Here is a 20,867-nt window from a genome sequence, read left to right on the forward strand (position 1 = left end):
CTGCCATTTTCAGTCTTTATTTCTGCCCTCATTTCTGTTATTTCCTTCCTTCTAATAACTTTGGACTTTGATCTTCTTTTTCTAGTTACTTTAGGTGTAAATTCAGATTGTTTGTGAGATTTTTCTTGTTTCTTGAGGTAGGCCTGTATTGTTATGAGCTTCCTTCCTAGAACTACTTTTGGTGCATTCAGTAGATTTGGGTATGCTTTATTTCTGTTTTCATTTGTCTTTGGATTTTATTTTTCTCTTTTGATTTCTTCATTGACCTATTAGTTGTTTAGTAGCATGTTGTTATTGAGGCAACTTGTGGCTTAATATGTGATCTATCTTGGAATATTCCATGTGCATCTTAGAAGAATGAGTATTCTGTACATACCTTTGAACTCCATCTCACCTAATATGTCATTTAAGGCCAGCTGTTTCCTTACTGATTTTTCTGTGAATGATCTATCCACTGCTGTAAGTAGAGTGTTAAAGTCCCCTACTGTTCTTATTGTATTGCTTTTAATTTCGCCCTTTAGGTCTGATAATATTTGCTTTATATATTTTGGTGCTCCTATGTATGTATAAATGTATATTTATAAATATATTTTCCTTCCATCTAGTCTGTGTGTATCTTTACTTCTGAAATGAATCTCTTTTATGTATACATAGATATATACACAGATGATGCAATTTTATGTACATACACATACAATGGAATACTACTTAGCCTTAAAAAATAATGAAAATTTGTCATTTGCAACAACATGGATGAATTTAGAGGGTCAGACAGAGAAAGATAAATACTGTATGATATCACTTATATTTGGAATCAAAAATACAACAAACTAGAGAATATAACAAAAAAAGAAGCAGACTCACAGATACAGAGAGTAAACTAGTGGTTACAAGTAGGGAAGGGCATTGTGGGGGTGGCCGAATGGGAGGTACAAACTGTTGGATGTAAGATAGGCTACAGGGATATATTTGTTCAACATGGAGAATATAGCTAATATTTTGTACTAACTGTAAATGGTATAAACCTTTAAAAATCATATATAAAAATTTTAAAAAATCAGGTGCAAAAAAGGTGTATTAAACCAACATTAAAGAAACTTGCAAAAATGTAAAACATAATACTCTAAATATAATATTTGTTGTTTTGGAAAATAGTTATTTTTTATAAAAATATTATTTATGCTAGTATTACTGGGTTTATTGTTATTTTTAATGATACTTTTATGTCTCCTTGGTTTTGAAATCTAATATGGTAAATATTAGTAGATACAACCCACATAAACAAAAGCTTTGGGGGCACATCAGTAATTTTTTAGTGTATAGGGGACTTCACACCAGAACTGGAGGTATAGAGGATGCATTGTATTAAGGAAAGGCTAACAGCAGAGAGGACTAGACAACTTTTTCAGGTATCTTGGTCATTGATTTTGAAACCCTTTGTGCTTATATACCCATTGAAAGAATCATCAAAAGCTATATTCTTTATGAAACATTTAAAAATTTTATATGGTTGTAAATATTTTATAAAGTATTATAAATAATGACATTAATACAAGGTGTATCAATCCTTTAGAGGTATTCAGTGAAATCCAAATGCCACAGCAACTTGATACAGATTGTCATGGGTTGCCATTTCCTTCTCCAGGGGATCTTCCCGACCCAGGGATCAAACCTGGGTCTCCCGCATTGTAGGCAGACGCTTTACCATCTGAGCTACCAGGGAAGCTCATCAAAAGCTATATTCTTTATGAAACATTTTAAAATTTTATATGGTTGTAAATATTTTGTAAAGTATTATAAATAATGACATTAATACAAGGTATGTCAATCCTTTAGAGGTATACAGTGAAATCCAAATGCCATAGTAACTCGATACAGATTGTCACCACTTAAAAAGGTATAGGAAGAGACTTTCTTTTTGATAGAAACTTTGTTATTCCTTTTTCTCTTTAAAATTATGTTTACACCACCCTTCTCAGAATTCTGCTTAATGTATTTTATTTTGCACTTGAAATATATCTTGATAATCTCCTTTGTAACCAAAATACATATATAAATTGAATTAATTTTAAATTTCCTGTGACCACAAAACTATCATTTTTTTTTTTTCTTCTGGATTGAACTATCATTGAAGTTACTGTCAGGGTGCAATTCCCAATGCAATATAAATGAATTATTAATTTGGATTAGTAATTTGACTAGTTCTTTAAAAATCCCCCTCCAACTAGTCCATACAGCCTTAGATAAATATTATTTACTTGTATAATGGGACCAGATTCAACATAAATTCCAAGTTTATTTTTGTTTTTGTAAACACAGAGAAAACTTTTTTATATAAATGAGATGGGAATGGAAGTTTTGTTATAACAGTGTCATTCATGTTTGTGACTTGTGATAAGCAAAACAGTATACAGTGATCTACCAATAGAATTTGTTAGCTGGCAATTTCATTAGATCCATTCTGTTTTCAATTTCATAGAAAACAAAGAATTAAACCCACTTGATTTTCAAAAGTGGATTTACTACCCAGTCATTAGGGTCTTTAATTTTCTCAGTTTCTGGGAAGCATGCCAAAATTTTTTTTTCAAATTAATTCAAATCATGGTATTACTCTCATGTAGAGGCATCTTGTTTATACATTTATAAAAAGTTAAAAAACAGAATATTAATTTTGATACAGTATTTTAAATAACATTTTATCATTTTTAAATACGTGATTTAAATATGGCAATCCCTTGCGCTATCTCAAAGATTGAGTCACTTAATGAAGAATGTCCTTCATTCAATCTGCTTAGCGATACTAGGCCTCATAAACAAATATACTTATTTTTCGACAGAAAAAACTTTAGTTCATTTTTCAGTTCAAATAATTAATGTTATGAAATACTGTTTTTAAAAAAATAATTGTAAACTATAGAACACATGTGCAGAGAGACAAGTTTACAATGAAGCCTAACAAGGCATATCTATCAGAGTTCCTTCCTTTTGAGATTCTTTCTTTTCTAATTTTAAATATTCACCTTCATACCTAACTTTATATTCTTATCATAAAGAAAGCCCCTAAAGCTTTGGGCCCTGTATTTCTTCCTGAATATCTGGAAGGATTAGTCACAAAGGAAGTCAGGATAAGCTTATGTGCTTGCGTGCATGCTAAGTTGCGTCAGTTGTGTCCGACTCTTTGCGACCTCATGGACTATAGCCTTCCTCTCCAAGGAGGAGTGCAGGCTCCTCTGTCTGTGGGATCCTCCAGGTGAGGATAGTGGAGTGGGTTGCCGTGCCCTCCTCCAGGGCAGGATAAACTTAAGATGATGTATATTTAGTACAATTAATTTCATTATTAAACAATTAAGATAAACCACTTCTCATTACTTAATTTCCTAATACATAATAAAATATCATTAAGATTATGTTTTATGAGGTAAGGCATATGGTAAAAGGCCTATTACTCCTTCAGCAAATAAATGTTTTAGGGAAATTGAATTCTGATGTTTGACTTTGTGCTGCTCAGTCGTGTCAACTCTTTGCAACCTGCAGACTGTAATTCACCAGGGATTTTCCAGGCAAGAATACTGGAGTGAGTTTCCATTTCCTTCTCCAGCACTTCCCCACCCAGTGATCCAGCCCATGTCTCTTGCATCTCCTGCATTGATAGGTGAATTCTTTACCAGTATGGCCACCTGGGAAGCCTGATGTTTGACTTTGGGGATTCACTAATAAGAAGCTTGTATAAAAATCAAAAACCATATCATTGTCATCATGATCAAGATTTTATGCATTTAATGAAAAAGAAAGCTATATACTGCTAGAAACTAATCAGATAGTTAGCATATTGTTTTATTTTCATAGTAGCAAGTAAAAATACTAAGTGTTTTATATAAGTAAATGAGGTCAACTAATTTTTACATAAATATTTCAGAAGGAGTTGATAGAATATATTTTAACTAACTTACTGAAAAGTAAACACTAAATCTAAAATTTGAAAGAAATCATAATTTTTATCCATAGGATTTAGCCACCATATTTTTAAAAATATGTAATTTCACTTAAAAGAATCATTGTCATCTATATTGCTTTTATTGTTCAAAAGTGTTGTTTAGCTTACAGCTTGCCCTGTAGGTTTGTATTAAGAAGAACTAAGGGAAAATGCTTCTGCTGAAATTTTTTTTTAATTTATTTATTTTAATTGGAGGCTAATTACTTTACATTATTGTATTGCTTTTGCCATATATCAACATTGATCTGCCATGGGTGTACATGTGTTCCCAATCCTGAACCACCCTCCTTCCTCCCTCCCCGTACCATCCCTCTGGGTCATCCCAGTGCACCAGCCCCAAGCATCCTGTATCCTGCATCGAACCTAGACTGGCAATTCATTTCTTATATGATATTATACATGTTTCAATGCCATTCTCCCAAATCATCCCACCCTCTCCCTCTCCCACAGAGTCCAAAAGACTGTTCTGTACATCTGTGTCTCTTTTGCTGTCTCGCATACAGGGTTATCGTTATCATCTTTCTAAATTCCATATATATGCGTTAGTATACCGTATTGGTGTTTTTCTTTCTGGCTTACTTCATTCTGTATAATCAGCTCCAGTTTCATCCACCTCATTAGAACTGATTCAAGTGTATTCTTTTTAATGGCTGAGTAATACTCCATTGTGTATATGTACCACAGCTTTCTTATCCATTCATCTGCTGATGGACATGTAGGTTGTTTCCATGTCCTGGCTATTGTAAACAGTGCTGTGATGAACATTGGAGTACACGTGTTTCTTTCAGTTCTGGTTTCCTCAGTGTGTATGCCCAGCAGTGGGATTGCTGGGTCATAAGGCAGTTCTATTTCCAGTTTTTAAAGGAATCTCCACACTGTTCTCCATAGTGGCTGTACTAGTTTGCATTCCCACCAACAGTGTAGGAGGGTTCCCTTTTCTCCACACCCTCTCCAGCGTTTATTGTTTGTAGACTTTTGGATCGCAGCCATTCTTACTGGCGTTAAATGGTACCTCAATGTGGTTTTGATTTGCATTTCTCTGATAATGAGTGATGTTGAGCATGTTTTCATGTGTTTGTTAGTCATCTGTATGTCTTCTTTGGAGAAATGTCTATTTAGTTCTTTGGCCCATTTTTTGATTGGGTCGTTTATTTTTCTGGAATTGAGCTGCAGGAGTTGCTTGTATATTTTTGAGATTAGTTGTTTGTCAGTTGCTTCATTTGCTATTATTTTCTCCCATTCTGAAGGCTGTCTTTTCACCTTGCTTATAGTTTCCATTGCTGTGCGAAGCTTTTAATTTTAATTAGGTCCCATTTGTTTATTTTTGCTTTTATTTCCAGTATTCTGGGAGGTTAGTCATAAAGGATCCTGCTGTGATTTATGTCGGAGAGTGTTTTGCCTATGTTCTCCTCTAGGAGTTTTGTATATAGATCAATGGAACAAAATAGAAAGCCCAGAGATAAATCCACACACCTATGGACACTTAATCTTCAACAAAGGAGGCAAGAATATACAATGGATTAAAGACAGTCTCTTTAACAAGTGGTGCTGGTAAAACTGGTAAACCACTTGTAAAAGAATGAAACTAGAACACTTTCTCGGAGAAGGCAATGGCATCCCACTCCAGTACTCTTGCCTGGAAAATCCCATGGATGGAGGAGCCTGGTGGGCTGCAGTCCGTGGGGTCGTTAAGAGTCGGACACGACTGAGCGACTTTCACTTTTCATGTTCATGCATTGAAGAAGGAAATGGCAACTCACTGCAGTATTCTTGCCTGGAGAATCCCAGGGACCGGGGAGCCTGGCAGGCTGCCGTCTATGGGGTCGCACAGAGTCGGACACGACTGCAGCAACTTAGCAGCAGCAGAACACTTTCTAACACCATACACAAAAATAAACTCAAAATGGATTAAAGATCTAAATGTAAGACCAGAAACGATAAAATTCCTTGAGATTTTTTTTTTTAATTATTAAAGCAGGGTTTTGAATTAATGGCAAATCCTTACACTGTTCTTGCTATAGAGCCCCTTGGAAAATATGTGTATGTTTTTCTGCTTACTCCTCACCTGGTTTGAAGATCTCTGTACTAGTTATGAGATAAAGATCTAACCGAAGACTGTAATGGCAGTATTGGATTGGAAGGCTGATTGGAGACATATCTAAGACATACTAAAGAAACTTAGTGACTCAGTCGACTTTGGAGTGAGAGATGAGTCAAATATAATTCTTAAGATTTTCAGTTTAGGGAGTTGGATAGATTTGATGCCATTCATTGATTGCACAGAGAAAGCAAAATAATCTTGAACAGATGGGCTGGATTTCTTTTTGCCTATGGAACTTTAATGTGTAAATTTTCAGTAAGTCTGAAACACGAGAGAAATGTCAAAGATAAAGTGGCTGTAAATTTGGGAGACCTTAGTGTGTAAGTGGATGATACTCTCTAAGGGAAATTTTTTGAAAGAGAGGAAAAGCTCTGATGATGGAACTTGGGGGAAACCCAACTTTAGAGAATGGAGAAAAGGAGGGAGCGTGCTGGGGAAATGCCATTAAAAACGAATCACCTCGCAACCCAGAAAGCCTTTCCCCCAAAACAGAAAGAAAACAGTTCATTACTGAGTAAACATTAATCCAGATTGCAAAAAACAGAAAGAAATCTCACTCTTGGATATGGCCAAGCCAGTTCAGCTTGTTCCATATATGTTCTCAGGATAAACAGTAACTAGTCCTCAAGTGAGAGGACTCTACAGCATCATCTGTCACACATAAGTTCATCCTAAATTCACTTAGTAATAGGAGTGCACATTTGTGTTAGCTAATTGGCTTTATCCAAAGGAAAAATAAACTTCTCATATCTTTATGATAGGAGATAGTTTTGAAACTTGCAGGAGGTACCAGCCCAGGTTAGGCTCCTGCCCTCCCACTTAAACTGGGATGTAGGGGCATGATCTTCCTTGGTAACTGCATTCTGAAGAGGTGGTTTCCAGGTTCTTGAGAAAGACATTGCTATATGTAAACCTGGGAAGAGGCTTTTAAGCAAAAGCCTTTAAAAAGATTTTTACATATATTTCAAAGAGAGAATTCACAATTCTCGATTTTCTAAAGTAAATGAGAGAGTCTTTCCCCTCCTTTTCTACATGGGCTTCTTTTTCCATTTGTATTTATCCTTACTTATGTAATGTGAAAATGAAGGGAGAAATTACAGAGTGCTTTCATGAAAGCCAAAGTAAGAGAATATTTTGCAAAGGTTGAGGGAGTAGTACTCCTCTTCAAGGAGGTTATATTCCATTTGTGGGATAAACTAACATAACCAAATATCTAAATTTTTAAAATAAATATAAAAATAATAGAGCATTGCATGGTTAATGGTGTAGTATAGACTGAAAGTACTATAGAAATTCAGTAGCATGAGGTCATTAAGACCTTAAGTAGTTAGAGAAGGATTTCTGGAAGTGAGGAACTTGGGGGAAACTGAAGGAGAGAAGGAGATTTTGAAGGAGAGATTCAGTTTATATAATTCATATTTTAAATCTCAGTTTAAAACAGATCTTTCATTATTCTCTATAATGAATATAAACAGAATATAAACATTGTAGACCATGATGTTCATAATCCATTGGCCAAAATTCTCCCTTGGGTAGTGTTAATACTTGAGGGAAAGGATGACACCACTTTCCCCTGTGACTTTCTATTTTCTATATTCCCTCTTTTAATCACCCCCTTTCAGATTAACAGTTATTTGTTTTATATGTTAATAGCTTCAAGTCTTCTCCAGCTTAAAAGGCACTTTTTTCTCTATGATACTTGTATGCGTGCCAAGTGACTTCAGTTGTGTCTGACTCTGTTTGACCTTATGGACTGCAGCCTGCCAGGCTCCTCTGTCCATGGGATTCTCCGAGCAAAAATACTGGAGTGGATTGCCATGTCCTCCTCCAAGGAATCTTCCCAACTCAGGGATCAGACCCTAGTTTCCTGCATTGCAGGCAGATCCTTTACCATCTGAGCCACCAGGGACGCCTCCCTAGGATATTTACCTGGATTCATTTTCATTTTAAGCTTAACTTGTAAAGATCAGTTTTGTTTGTTTGTTTTCCTATTTCTTTGAAAGTACTGTGCAATTAACCCTGGTGTTAAGGAGACAAAATTTTAAAAAAATTTTTTTAATCTTTTAGTTATCTTTGTGTGTTGTGGTTCCCAAGACCACCCTCAGGTTTGATCATTCACTGGAAGGACTCATAGGACTCAGCATACAGTCATAAGCATGACTATGACTCTTACAGAGGAAGGATGGAAAGGAAAAGCAGCAAAAGGGAAAAACTCTGTGGCGATGCCTGGAGGAAACCAAGCACATGTTTTCAAGTATCCTCTCCCAATAAAGTCAAATGGGACACACTTAATTCCCCCAGCAATAAATTCTGACTACATGTGTGAAATGTCATCTACTAAGGAAGCTTAATAGAGACTCAGTGCCCACAGTTTTTATTGGAACTGACCCATGTAGATATTTCTGTCTGGCATATACCAAAACTCTAGACTCATATTGTCTACCAAAATGGTTTAGGTGCAGTAAGCCACTTCTGTCATTTAGGGAATTGTGGAAACCCTCCTGAATCTAACATCCCAGGTACCAGTCAAGTGTCAGCATTCAACGCATAGACCTTTTTGATGATTGCAAACTCAGGCCTGATGTGTTAACCCTTTTCTGTACACCTTGTTTTTTTGTTTTGTTTTTAAATCCAGTGATTTGCAGGTAAAATCAAGAGTTGGCACATCAAGTAACTCTTAAATATATTACAGGTATGCACCAGAATCACTGACAGAGAGCAAGTTTTCTGTGGCTTCAGATGTTTGGAGCTTTGGAGTGGTTCTGTATGAACTTTTCACATATATTGAGAAGAGTAAAAGCCCACCAGCGGTCAGTATGCTTTTTGTTTACTTTCAGTTTTTTTTTTAACATGAGAAAAGCTTTTCCAAAGAGTAATAGTAAACTTAGGGTTATTTTAGAGTTCCTATTGGTTATTTATAACATAAAAAGCAACAGAATAACCCCCAAACTAACTCATTAAATTAACTTGAGGTTCTGAAAGGTGGGGATTGTAGTACTGTTTAATATATTCTGTTAATATTATTTTTAGTAAAGCCAATAAACTCATTCATCCCAGGAATTATTGCAAATGTTAAACCTTTTAAAGTAATATTTTTTCTATTCATTGTATAATTTTAATATAGGACAGTATATAAAAGACAATGAAAGTAATCTCTAATTCAGCTACTCAGGTAATCACTTTAATACTGTATATGTTTTCTTTCAGGATTCTTTTAATTTTATATGTAAAAATTAAATTTTATTTAAAAATTTCTAAAATAAGTCATACTGTACAGTTTGCTTTCCTACTTTTTCATTACAGATTATAACATGGACATTTTCCTATGTTAATAAATATTTACTTCAAATATGACTTCTAATTTCTTGGTGGTGTTTAAACATAAGGACATAGTTTCTGGACAATCATTTTCCATTTTTCATCCTTATAACATTCATTGAACATAGTGGCTCTCCTTATATATAAATATTTATGTTTATCTCTGGTTGTCATGTTAGAGTGAAAATGTAATTATATGTGAAACACTATGAGCTCTTATATATAAAAGATTTTGATAATTTCAAAATGTTCTCCAGGAAATCTCTATCTCAATTAGACTCTCGGTAGCTGTGCATAGGGGTATATGTTTTATCATTTGTCAGAGTCGACTGTTACATTTCCACGCAGTTTTGCCAAATTGATGGGAGAGAAGTTGTACCGATTTGATTTTAATTTGCATTTCTGCCTCTAGTGTGATTGAGTACATATTTATTGGGCGTTTGGGGTATGTGCCCGTGTGCATTGTATCCTTGTGTACTTTGCCCATTTTTATATTGGCAATTTTTCTTACCAATATACAAGAGTCTTCTGTATTTAAATAAATGTGTTCATTGTAAATATTCCTCTACCTTATGGTTCAGACTTTAATCTTATGAAATTTAAACATATGAACATCTCTCCATTGCATTTATGCTTTAATACTCATTCTGCATTTTTTAAATGACCTCTTCTACATTCAACTTTTTATTTCAACTGAAATGTGATATGATATGTTAAAACAAAGTGTGTTTTTAGTTAACTGGTTTTGAATTCTTCTCAGGGGATTTGTGTTGAGGGTGTTAAAGTTACAGAAATGGCATTATAGAGGTTCCACATTTAATAATCTTTTATGAAGTATGACTGAAAAGGAAGTTTTTAAAGTTAAAATAGTCTTGTTTTTAAAAGTTTCAAGGTAAGGAAACATACATACATGGGATTTTTCCCATTTACTGGAAGAAGTTGAGAATTCTGCTTGAAATTAAATGTACCAAAAATATGTCATTGAAAAGTGGGTTTGTGTTTCAGGAATTTATGCGTATGATTGGCAATGACAAACAAGGACAGATGATCGTGTTTCATTTGATAGAACTCCTGAAGAATAATGGAAGATTACCGAGACCAGATGGATGCCCAGATGAGGTAACAAAAATTTTTTTTATCCACAGTAATCATGCATTTTCTTTCTCTTTTTACCCAAGGATTTCAGGTCAGTTTATGCAGTTCACTGAACTTTTAGATGCATAGCATAAACATGACTGTGGATGTAGGTGTAGCCATGCCATATGCCTCTATGAAAAAATTTAAGTGGGAGTTCTGAATTCCTGGCTTCACCAATTAAAAAATGGCGCTTTGTGTTCATTGTAATTTTGGTTTATTTTCCCTTTTACAGATTTACGTGATTATGACAGAATGCTGGAACAATAATGTAAACCAGCGTCCCTCTTTCAGAGACCTAGCAGTTCGAGTTGATCAAATAAGGGACAACATGACTGGATGAAAGAAATGAACTTCACTCTGAGACCAGAATAGACTTACAGAACAAAGTTTTGTATTTCACATTGCTGTGGACTATTGTTACGTATATCATTATTATGTATATCACAATACTAGCCAGCAAAAGTGTGGAAATACCTGCTTAAAACTTTCGAAGTTTAGTGAATTTTTCTTCATGAGGATACCAGCCAAACACATTGATGAAAAGTCCTTAGCAAAGAGTTTTGTAAAATATTTCGGGAACCTGATCAGTCAGTTAACATCACTTTTCTTTGGCAAAAAAGAAAATTAGACATTTTTCAACTAAGAATTATGAGAGATTAAAAAATTGTAAATTTTAAATATATACAGAATATGTATGTACAGTTTTTACCATAGTGAATGTATGACACCTTGGCACCTTGTGTGATGTTTTACACAAGGGCTGGTATTCATAACTAATGTTTTATAATTTTTCCATAGTTTATCTATGATAACTTCACTCTATAGACAAATTAAGATACTCGGATAATTGAATAGGCACCTTTTTGTCCTTGCGCATCTATGTCACTGGCCAGCAATATAAGCAGGTGTATACTTTAGCTTGTTGTTCTGTGTACTGTAAATATTTTTCAAAGCAAAGGGAACAAATGTTTAGTTTTATTTGTATAGGGAATTTTCCTGACCCTCTAGAATACATTTTGAAATGGAACAAGTTTACAAAGATTAACACAATATATTTTCTTATTTGTCTCCCTTGTATCTGTTTGTGGCACCTATGTTTTTTAAATAGAACTATCTCCAGATTTTTTCTAAGACCACCGTGAACAGTTTTCTTTTAAAATTTTGAGATTACAAATGCCAGGAATATTGTCATCCCTTGAGCTGTTGGTTGCCAAGAAGATCCCTGGGACCTATGGTCATGCATTAAATTTAAGTGTAAGCTGTAATATAGATTTTGTTTTTCATATATAAAGCCTGCTAAGATGCACAGTGGGTTAGGAATTTTTTTCTTAAGAATGTATATTTTAGGGATTTCAGAAATCTATTATAGTCATAAAAGAGATCTTTTTTGTTGTTGTTAGATTCTTATATACAAGGGAGAAATTAAATTGATTTTTTTTAATGCTTATTAATTTTATTCAAAAGTGCCAGTAGAAAATTATTAATATATATCTTGAAGAAAAATGGGTGTTTTCAATTAAGTATAAAGGGTTGTTTATTGTTATTGTCATTTTAGTGCTACTCCATTTTAGACATCATACCTAAAATATGGTGGGGTTTTTGTGTGTGTGTGTTATTTATACAAAGTTTAAAATACTTGGAATTTTGGTTAGAAAGAAAATAGTTCATTTTCAATGCTATATGCTGCTTTTTTTTTTTTAACTTAAAGACTAGATTATCTTTCTAACTTTTGGAGCTGGTTTTTAAATGCATATTATATAAGGAAAAAAAATGCCTCACACATAAAGTTTGAGTTTTTTTGTTGGAAGGAAAGGGAAAAAAATGCTTTTTATGTTATCTTTAAAGTATTTGGGCTTCCTTCATAGCTCAGTTGGTAAAGAATCTGCCTGCAATGCAGGAGACCCTGGTTCGATTCCTGGGTTGGGAAGATCCCCTGAAGAAAGGATAGGCTACCCACTCCAGTATTTTTGGGCTTTCCTGTGGCTAAGCTGGTAAAGAATCTGCCTGCAATGCAGGAGACACCAGTTCGATCCCTGGGTTGGAAAGATCCCCTGGAGAAGGGAAAGGCTACCCACTTCAGTATTCTGGCCTGGAGAATTCCATGGACTGTCTAGTCCATGGGGTTGCAAAGAGTCAGACATGACTGAGTGACCTTCACTTACTTTAAAACATTTTACCAAATGTAGTTACCAAACAGACAAATCTTCTAAAATGATAATATATTAGACTTTAAAAGATTTCTAGTAAATATTTTGATGAAAATTGACTATAATTTTTATTTAATTTGTAAAAAGACTCCTCCAGGATCTATATATGTAATGTTAATGCACTTAAGAGATCTTCCGTTCTGCTACTTTTCAAGTCAAAAATAGCATATCATATATGTTTGATTTCAGATTATTGTACTAAAACTTAGGTACCTGAAGTAGATTCTTAAAGGTCGATAACATTTTGTTTATAAAAATAAGGATGTTAACTAGATTTCTTTTAAAATAGTTTTTCTTTTAATGCTTCAGTTTTTAGTTTTAGGAGAAAATTCCATATATCTTAAGTTTTTAGATGGAATGACTGCTTTATTGTAAAATTCTAAGCTTTCAAGAGAATTATTGTTCATTGAGTGTTTATGATGTTTTAAATTTTGATTCAGACCTTACATAAAAGGAAAGTAAACTTGCCGCTGTTCAGTTGATTGTGCATAAGACACAGGTAAGTAAGTATTGTACGAGTTAATGCCAGACAGCTTCTTCAAATTAATATTCTTCAGAAATGAGGGTAAAGATTTTCTTTAAAATCTGTGATTCTATAAATATTCCAGTATTTTTAGTTACACAATCTTTATATAAATAATTCCCTATATCCATGGCTACCTACTTTGGGAAACAGTCACTTTTTCATGTTATTTATATATGCTTCCGGTAGCACTATAATTTGCTATGGAAGAGTGCTTTCTTATAACCCAAGACTTCTGCTTTAAAATCAAGTGAAATTTTTCTCACAACCATAACTTGACATTTCAATTTTATTTAAACAATTTTGTTAAGGACATTAGAAGATACTGCAGTTTTATACATGGGGACTCATTTTGGGGTGGCATGATGTGGTCAGATTGAGACTGTATTATTTTCATCGTTGTGCCTTTAGCATGTTCCTACAAAATTGAAATACTGATGTAATAAATAATTCAGAAGTGAGTGATCACACCATCATGATTATCTGGGTCATGAAGATCTTTTGGGTACAGTTCTTCTGTGTATTCTTGCTACCTCTTCTTAATATCGTCTGCTTCTATTAGGTCCATACCGTTTCTGTCCTTTATTGAGCCCATCTTTGCATGAAAATTTCCCTTGCTATCTCTAATTTTCTTGAAGAGATCTCTAGTCTTTCCCATTCTGTTGTTTTTCTCTATTTCTTTGGATTGAGGAAGGCTTTCTTATCTCTCCTTGCTGTTCTTTGGAACTCTGCATTCAGATGCTTATATCTTTCCTTTTCTCTTTTGTTTTTCTCTCTTCGTTTCACAGCTATTTGTAAGGCCTCTTCAGACAGCCATTTTGCTTTTCTGCATTTCTTTTTCTTGGGGATGGTCTTGATCCCTGTCTCCTGTACAATGTCACTAACCTCATTCCATAGTTCATCAGGCACTCTGTCTATCAGATCTAGTCCCTTAAATCTGTTTCTCACTTCCACTGTATAATCATAAGGGATTTGATTTAGGTAACACCTGAATGGTCTAGTGGTTTTCCCTACTTTCTTCATATTAAGTCTGAATTTGTCAATAAGGAGTTCATGATCTGAGCCACAGTCAGCTCCTGGTCTTGTTTTTGCTGACTGTATAGAGTTTCTCCATCTTTGGCTGCATAGAATATAATCAATCTGAGTAATACTCCATTGTGTATATGTACCACAGCTTATCCATTCATCTGCTGATGGACAGTCTAGGTTCGATGCAGGATACAGGATGCTTGGGGCTCGTGCACTGGGATGACCCAGAGGGATGGTATGGGAAGAGAGGTGGGAGGGGGGTTCAGGATTGGGAACATGTGTACACCTGTGGCGGATTCATGCTGATGTGTGGCAAAACCAATACAACATTTAAAAAAAAAAAAGTATAATCAATCTGATTTCAGTGTTGGCCATCTGATGATATCCATGTGTAGAGTCTTTTCTTGTGTTGTTGGAATGGGGTGTTTGCTATGACAAGTATGTTCTCTTGGCAAAACTCTATTAGCCTTTGCTTCATTCTGTGCTCCAAGGCCAAATTTGCCTGTTACTCCAGATGTTTCCCCCCACTCCAGTACTCTTGCCTGGAAAGAAGACAGTGGCACCCCACTCCAGTACTCTTGCCTGGAAAATCCCATGGACGGAGGAGCCTGGTAGGCTGCAGTCCATGGGGTCGCTAAGAGTCAGACATGACTGAGCAACTTTACTTTCACTTTTCACTTTCATGCATTGGAGAAGGAAATGGCAACCCACTCCAGTGCTCTTGCCTAGAGAATCCCAGGGCCGGGGGAGCCTGGTAGGCTGCCGTCTGTGGGGTCTCACAGAGTCAGACACGACTGAAGTGACTTAGCAGCAGCAGCCAGGTGTTTCTTAACTTCTACTTTTGCATTCCAGTCCCCTATAATGAAAAGGACATCTTTTTTGGGTGTTAGATCTAAAACGTCTTATAGGTCTTCATAGAACCATTCAACTTCAGCTTCTTCAGTGTCACATTACATACCTAAATATTAAAATATTTTCTAAATTACCAATATTGTTTTACTTCATTACAGTATGTTCATCTTAGGTTAAAATGTTAATAATTTCTGTTGTGTTTATTCCAGATGTTATTGCATAGTACAGGGCCTAAATATTTTTCTCTTCCAGTCTTATAAATTTATAAGGAAAAGCCTTATCTCTAAATGAAACATCAATCAATATTAATGTTTCTTAAAGTTTTTAATGAGCATTTTCCATTATAATGCCTTTCTTTGCATAGCAAATTGCTAAACATCTTAGTTTGAACTGTAATAGATTTATGAAATCATTAAAAGAGTTCTAGGAGTCTCTGTTCTAGTTATCCATAGCATTAGATTTTGTGAACAATTATGTTTTTAATAACTGTACCAGGAAGAACTCTTAATAGATGCTATTTATTGAGGTCAAGCCTGTCACCTCTGAGCAATGTGAACAGAAAGTAGCATAGCTTTTAGGTCTGACTACAGGTAAATAGCATTAATAAATGGTGCAAGGTGGTAAGGAAAAGGCATATAGCAAGACATTGTAGAGGCAGCTGGATAGGAACTTATTAGTTGCAGATGATAAGACATTATCAGATTCAAGTATACTGAAGACACAAATGGAAGTATGCAACAGAAAGTTTTATCAGTTATCCTTTCAAGAACATAGTTGAAAATGTTTAGGTACTTCCCACACACAAAGAAATAATTAAGTAGGTAGTATTTTTAATGAAAAAGTTTGAGTGTTTCAAACTCTTGGAAAAATATGAATCTCAAAGCATGAGTTTTCTAGTAGTATTGAATATAAGTTTGTGAGTTGGACTTTATTAACTGAAACTAAAAATATTAGCAAAAAAATCATAGACACTATAGAAAATAAAAATAAAATGAGAAATACAAACCTAAACACATAAACTTAACAATTATTAAAATACTTGAAATTTTTTCAACTTCAACAACTTGAAATACACATGATACATTATTCTTCTGCATAATTTGTTGAAGATTGCTGTAAACCTTTATAACTATCCCAAATTTTAAGTATATAAGAACAAATTTTATTTTATGTCCTTAGTAACATTTAAGTTGTTGGAATAATTTTGGTTGGAGAAGAAGGAAAAGAAAGTTGTTTGCAGAATCTTGATTCTTAAGAACAAGTAACTGAATTCTCCAACAATACTGATTAAAATACTTTTAATCTTCATAACCCAGGTAGCTAAGCCCTTGACTGCAAGCTGCAGGTAGCCCAGATCTAAATGACAAATCTAATGTAGTTTCTGTTGAATGGTAGAAATTATTGTCTACTGTTCACAAAGCATTTTAAAAACAAAAATAGTCACTATTTCCTACAAATTCTGCCAGAATGTTGTTTTCTTTCTTTCCTTCTTTAAAAAAATGTTTTAAATACTTGTTTCTATCAGTAAGTTTGAGTACAGCATGAATCCCCTGATACCACTTCTTTTCCTTTCTGTTATTAGTTTTGTAACATTATTATGTAACTTACTGAATAGGAATTCTTGATAATATAGTAAGGGTATTGGTGATTTAAAAAATTGAAACAAAATCTTAGCTTTTTATTGAAGGACTTTGAGAAACGTTGAATTCTAAACCCTGAGTATATCATTATAATTCCTTAAGGTGGCCCCATTTACTTCCCAAATTACTGTTATAGAGGAATAAAACTCCAAAAACTGAGATTACTGTAGAGGACAATCTTTCTCCTAATAATGGTTTGCAAATCTGAGACCTAAGGAGCAATGTATGTGGTAAGGGGGAAAGGAGATTGCTAGATTCTGTCAGATCTCAAACTTGCATTTAATGGGAATTTTTTCTAACATCTTGAATTTCTCTTATTTTAGGATTACTATAATAAATGTAGAAGGTGTTGACTTAAAAAAAAAACCGCACAACGTGAGAGTTACGAGTTAAATTTTGTTTGGGGCAAAATGAGGACCCAGGAAACAGTATCTCAGACAGCTCTAAGAAATTGTTCCAAAGAGGCAGGGGGGAAGAAGGTCAGTATATATGTGATTTTGGTGAAGGGGGATACATGCAGATCAAGCACTTTTTTTTTTTTTTAGAAAGTTTCTGCTAGTCATGAGCAGTTGACATCATGAAGGATTTTAGTGCTTTCCTAGATAGGAGATTCAAGAATTGGGCTCATAAAATCTGCTCCCCAAAATATCTAACTGAAGACCTGTCCTGCCAGTTTCCCCCCAGCACAGTGTGCCTCATTTCTGCTCTCCATCCTAAACTCCTTTAAGGGGGTGTTGAAAATAAGCAGCTGCAGCAGCACATGATTTAGTCTTTGTAGAAGTAGATGGCAAGTGCCAATTTCTAGTTGACAAAGTTTAGAGGATGAGTAACTCAGTCAAATGCCAAAGTATTATGGCTCTAGCAGTTACCTGGGCCATTTTTTTACAGCTGCTCCAACGTGGGCACTTAATTTTCAGATTCTTAGTAGAGTCATTTTTCTTTTCTAAACTTAAAAAATAAAAGATCATATCCACATTGTATTCCCCTTCAGACCTTCCTACATATACACTCACCAATACTGACACGTGCAGGCTCCCTGTGACTTTAAATTTGCATCAGATAATTCAGATTAATGGTTGCAGTAATGAAGACATCACCTCTTGATAAAATCCTAAATCCCTTTCATGTGTTGAGAATAAAGAAGAGTAGATATGCAGTTATGGATATAGACAAAGGAGTTCTGAGTAATCTTATGTGAGGGTCAATCCTGATGATATTTCAGCTTATAATTCCATGTTAAATAAACATACAGACAAAACCAAGAGATTTAAACTTTCAGTTCTGCTGCAACTTTCAGATACCAGCCCTAATCATGATGGTTTTAGGGAATCTGGTGTGGCCCCAAATATAAAGGGTCCATAAAAAGAAAATCTTGGGCCTGGGCCTAATATGAGAGTTGGAATTTCATATATAAACTTCTTTTTAGAGCATGCTTTTTCAGCAGAATTGATACCAACTCTCAGGGGTGAACAGTGACCAAAAACCCCTTACTTTTTAATGTATAAAGCACAGAAATACAGTACATAAGTAGATAGGCAGTAATATAAAATTCTCATGGTGGAAGAGACTAGGAGAAAATGACTAAAAAGTTCTTTGTAGATACTGGGGATAATGAAAAGAATGTTGAGAAACACTGCTCTTAAGTGTACTCATGTAGACATGGGCCAAACCAGTACTACCTGAGAAATGCCTTCAGTAAGAAAGGGAAGATATGTCAGTGTGAGAACACTGAGTATATTGGATCTTTAAGCATGCATGCATGCATGCTAAGTTGCTTCAGTCATGTCCAACTCTCTGCAGCCCCATAGATAGCAGCCCACCAGTCCCCTCTGTCCATGGAATTCTCTAGGCAGGAGTACTGGAGTGGGTTGCCATGTCCTTCTCCAAAATATACTAAATAGTGTATTTGAACTAAGAAAAATTAGTTGGTAAAGTCACCTAATTTTAATCTCTCTAGAATTTAAAGGTTTTCCTTCATAGAGGGAAAAATCGAGGCTTCTTCAATGGAGTACCTCCATGAGAACCATTTTGTTGTCTTTGATTTTACATTTCACAGTAAATCAGTTAATATATAATTGTCTCAAAAAATTTAGGGTATCTTAATGATATGCAGGGTATTAGCAGTTTTTCTTCTTGATCATAAAAGGAGATAATAGATATTAAAACCATGTCATATTACTGTATATTAAAGGCAGAATAGGGACTTCCCTGGTGCTCCAGTGGCTAAGACTCTCTGCTCCCAATGCAGGGGACCTAGGGTGCTCCATAGTCAGGAAACTAGATCCCACAGGCTGCAAATGAGTTCTCAGGTCACAACAAAAGATCCTACAGGCCACAACTAAATGATTCCGCATGTCCCAACAGAGACCAAAGATCTCACGTGCTGCAACTAAGACCCGGTACAGCCAAAATTTAAAAAAACTCGACATTCAGAAAACTAAGATCATGGCATCTGGTCCCATCACTTCATGGCAAATAGATGGGGAAACAATGAAAACAGTGACATTATTTTCTTAGGCTCCAAAATCACTGCAGATGGTGACTACAGCCATGAAATTAAAAGATGCTTGCTGCTTGGAAGAAAAGCTATGACCGGCCTAGACAGCATATTAAAAAGCAGAGACATTATTTTGCCAACAAAGGTCTGTCTAGTCAAAGCTATGGTTTTTCCAGTAGTCATGTGTGGATGTGAGAGTTGGACCATAAAGAAAGCTGAGCACCAAAGAATTGATGCTTTTGAACTATGATGTTGGAGAAGATGCTTGAGAGTCCCTTGGACTGCAAGGAGATTCAACCAGTCCATCCTAAAGGAGATTAGTCCTGAATATCCATTGGAAGGACTGATGCTGAAGCTGAAACTCCAATTCTTTGGCCACATGATGCAAAGAACTGACTCACTGGAAAGACCCTGATGCTGGGAAAAATTGAAGGTGGGAAGGGAAGGGGATGACAGAGGATGAGATGGTTGGATGGCATCAGTTTGATGGACATAAGTTTGAGTAAGCTCCAGGAGTTGGTGGTGGACAGGGAAGCCTGGTGTGCTGCAGTTCATGGGGTTGCAAAGAGTTGGGCAAGACTGAGCGACTGAACTGAACAGCCAAAATAAATAGTAAAAATAAAATATTGAAAAACAGAATTTCTACACGGAAATAGTAAAGAAACTAACACCAACAAATGAAGATCATATCTATTCTATGAAATTTACCTAGAAGTCAAAGCATTCATCTTTGAAAAATGCTACAGCTTTCTACATTCTGTGATATCCATTGTAATGGTTGTGATGTTATTTAATGTGGTTTTCATTTGCATTTCACTAGTGACTAATGATCTTTTCTAAATGATTTATTTTAATTGGAGGCCAATTACTTTACAATATTCTGGCAGTTTTTGCCATTCATTGGCATGAGTCAGCCACGGGTGTACATGTGTCCCCCTGTCCTCAACCCCCCTCCCACCTCCTCCCCAGCCCATCCCTCTGGGTTGTCCCAGTGCACTGGCATTGAGTGCCCGGTTACATGCATTGAACTTGGACTGGTCATCTGTCTCACATATGGTAAGATACATGTTTTAATGCTGTTCTCTCAAATCTTCCTACGCTTGCCTTCTCCCATAGAGTCCAAAAGTCTATTCTTTACATCTGTGTCTCCTGCTGTCTTGCATATAAGGTCATCATTACCATCTTTCTAAATTCCATATATATGCATTAATATAAGGTATTGTTTTTCTTCCTGACTTATATCACTCAGTATAATAGGCTCCAGTTTTATCCACCTCATGATCTTAAGTATCTTTTAATATGTAATTTTATTGGTCACTTGTTTATCTTTGGAGAAATGTCTATTTAAGTCCTTTGTCCATTTTAAGATTGGGTTCATTTTTTTAGTTGTAGAAGTTCTTTCAATATTCTGGATATTAACCCCTTATCACATATTTAATTTTAGATATTATTCCCATTCTGTGGATTGCCATTTTATTCTGTTCATTGTATCTTATGCACAAAAGTTAAAAATTTTGATATTTTCCAGTTTATTTACTTTTACTTTCAGTGTCATATTCCAGAAATCAT

At 35.1% G+C, this 20,867-nt stretch overlaps 2 protein-coding genes across 3 annotated transcripts in view; one reads left to right on the plus strand and one right to left on the minus strand.

The window, feature by feature from the left end:
• Window positions 1-13,753, plus strand: part of JAK2 (Janus kinase 2) — a 117,172-nt gene extending 103,419 nt beyond the window's left edge. For both annotated transcript variants that reach the window (XM_069576481.1, XM_069576482.1), the window contains exons 23-25: window positions 8,788-8,905; window positions 10,419-10,532; window positions 10,783-13,753. In XM_069576481.1, coding sequence (XP_069432582.1) covers window positions 8,788-8,905; window positions 10,419-10,532; window positions 10,783-10,890 — 340 coding nt within the window. In that variant the 3' untranslated portion in view covers window positions 10,891-13,753. The remainder of the gene's footprint in view (window positions 1-8,787; window positions 8,906-10,418; window positions 10,533-10,782) is intronic.
• The window catches only part of AK3 (adenylate kinase 3), a 467,912-nt gene that overhangs the window by 399,817 nt on the left and 47,228 nt on the right, over window positions 1-20,867 (minus strand). The window lies entirely within an intron of this gene.

Source organism: Ovis canadensis, chromosome 2, assembly GCF_042477335.2.
Source record: "Ovis canadensis isolate MfBH-ARS-UI-01 breed Bighorn chromosome 2, ARS-UI_OviCan_v2, whole genome shotgun sequence".
In the NCBI taxonomy this organism is placed as follows: domain Eukaryota; kingdom Metazoa; phylum Chordata; class Mammalia; order Artiodactyla; family Bovidae; genus Ovis; species Ovis canadensis.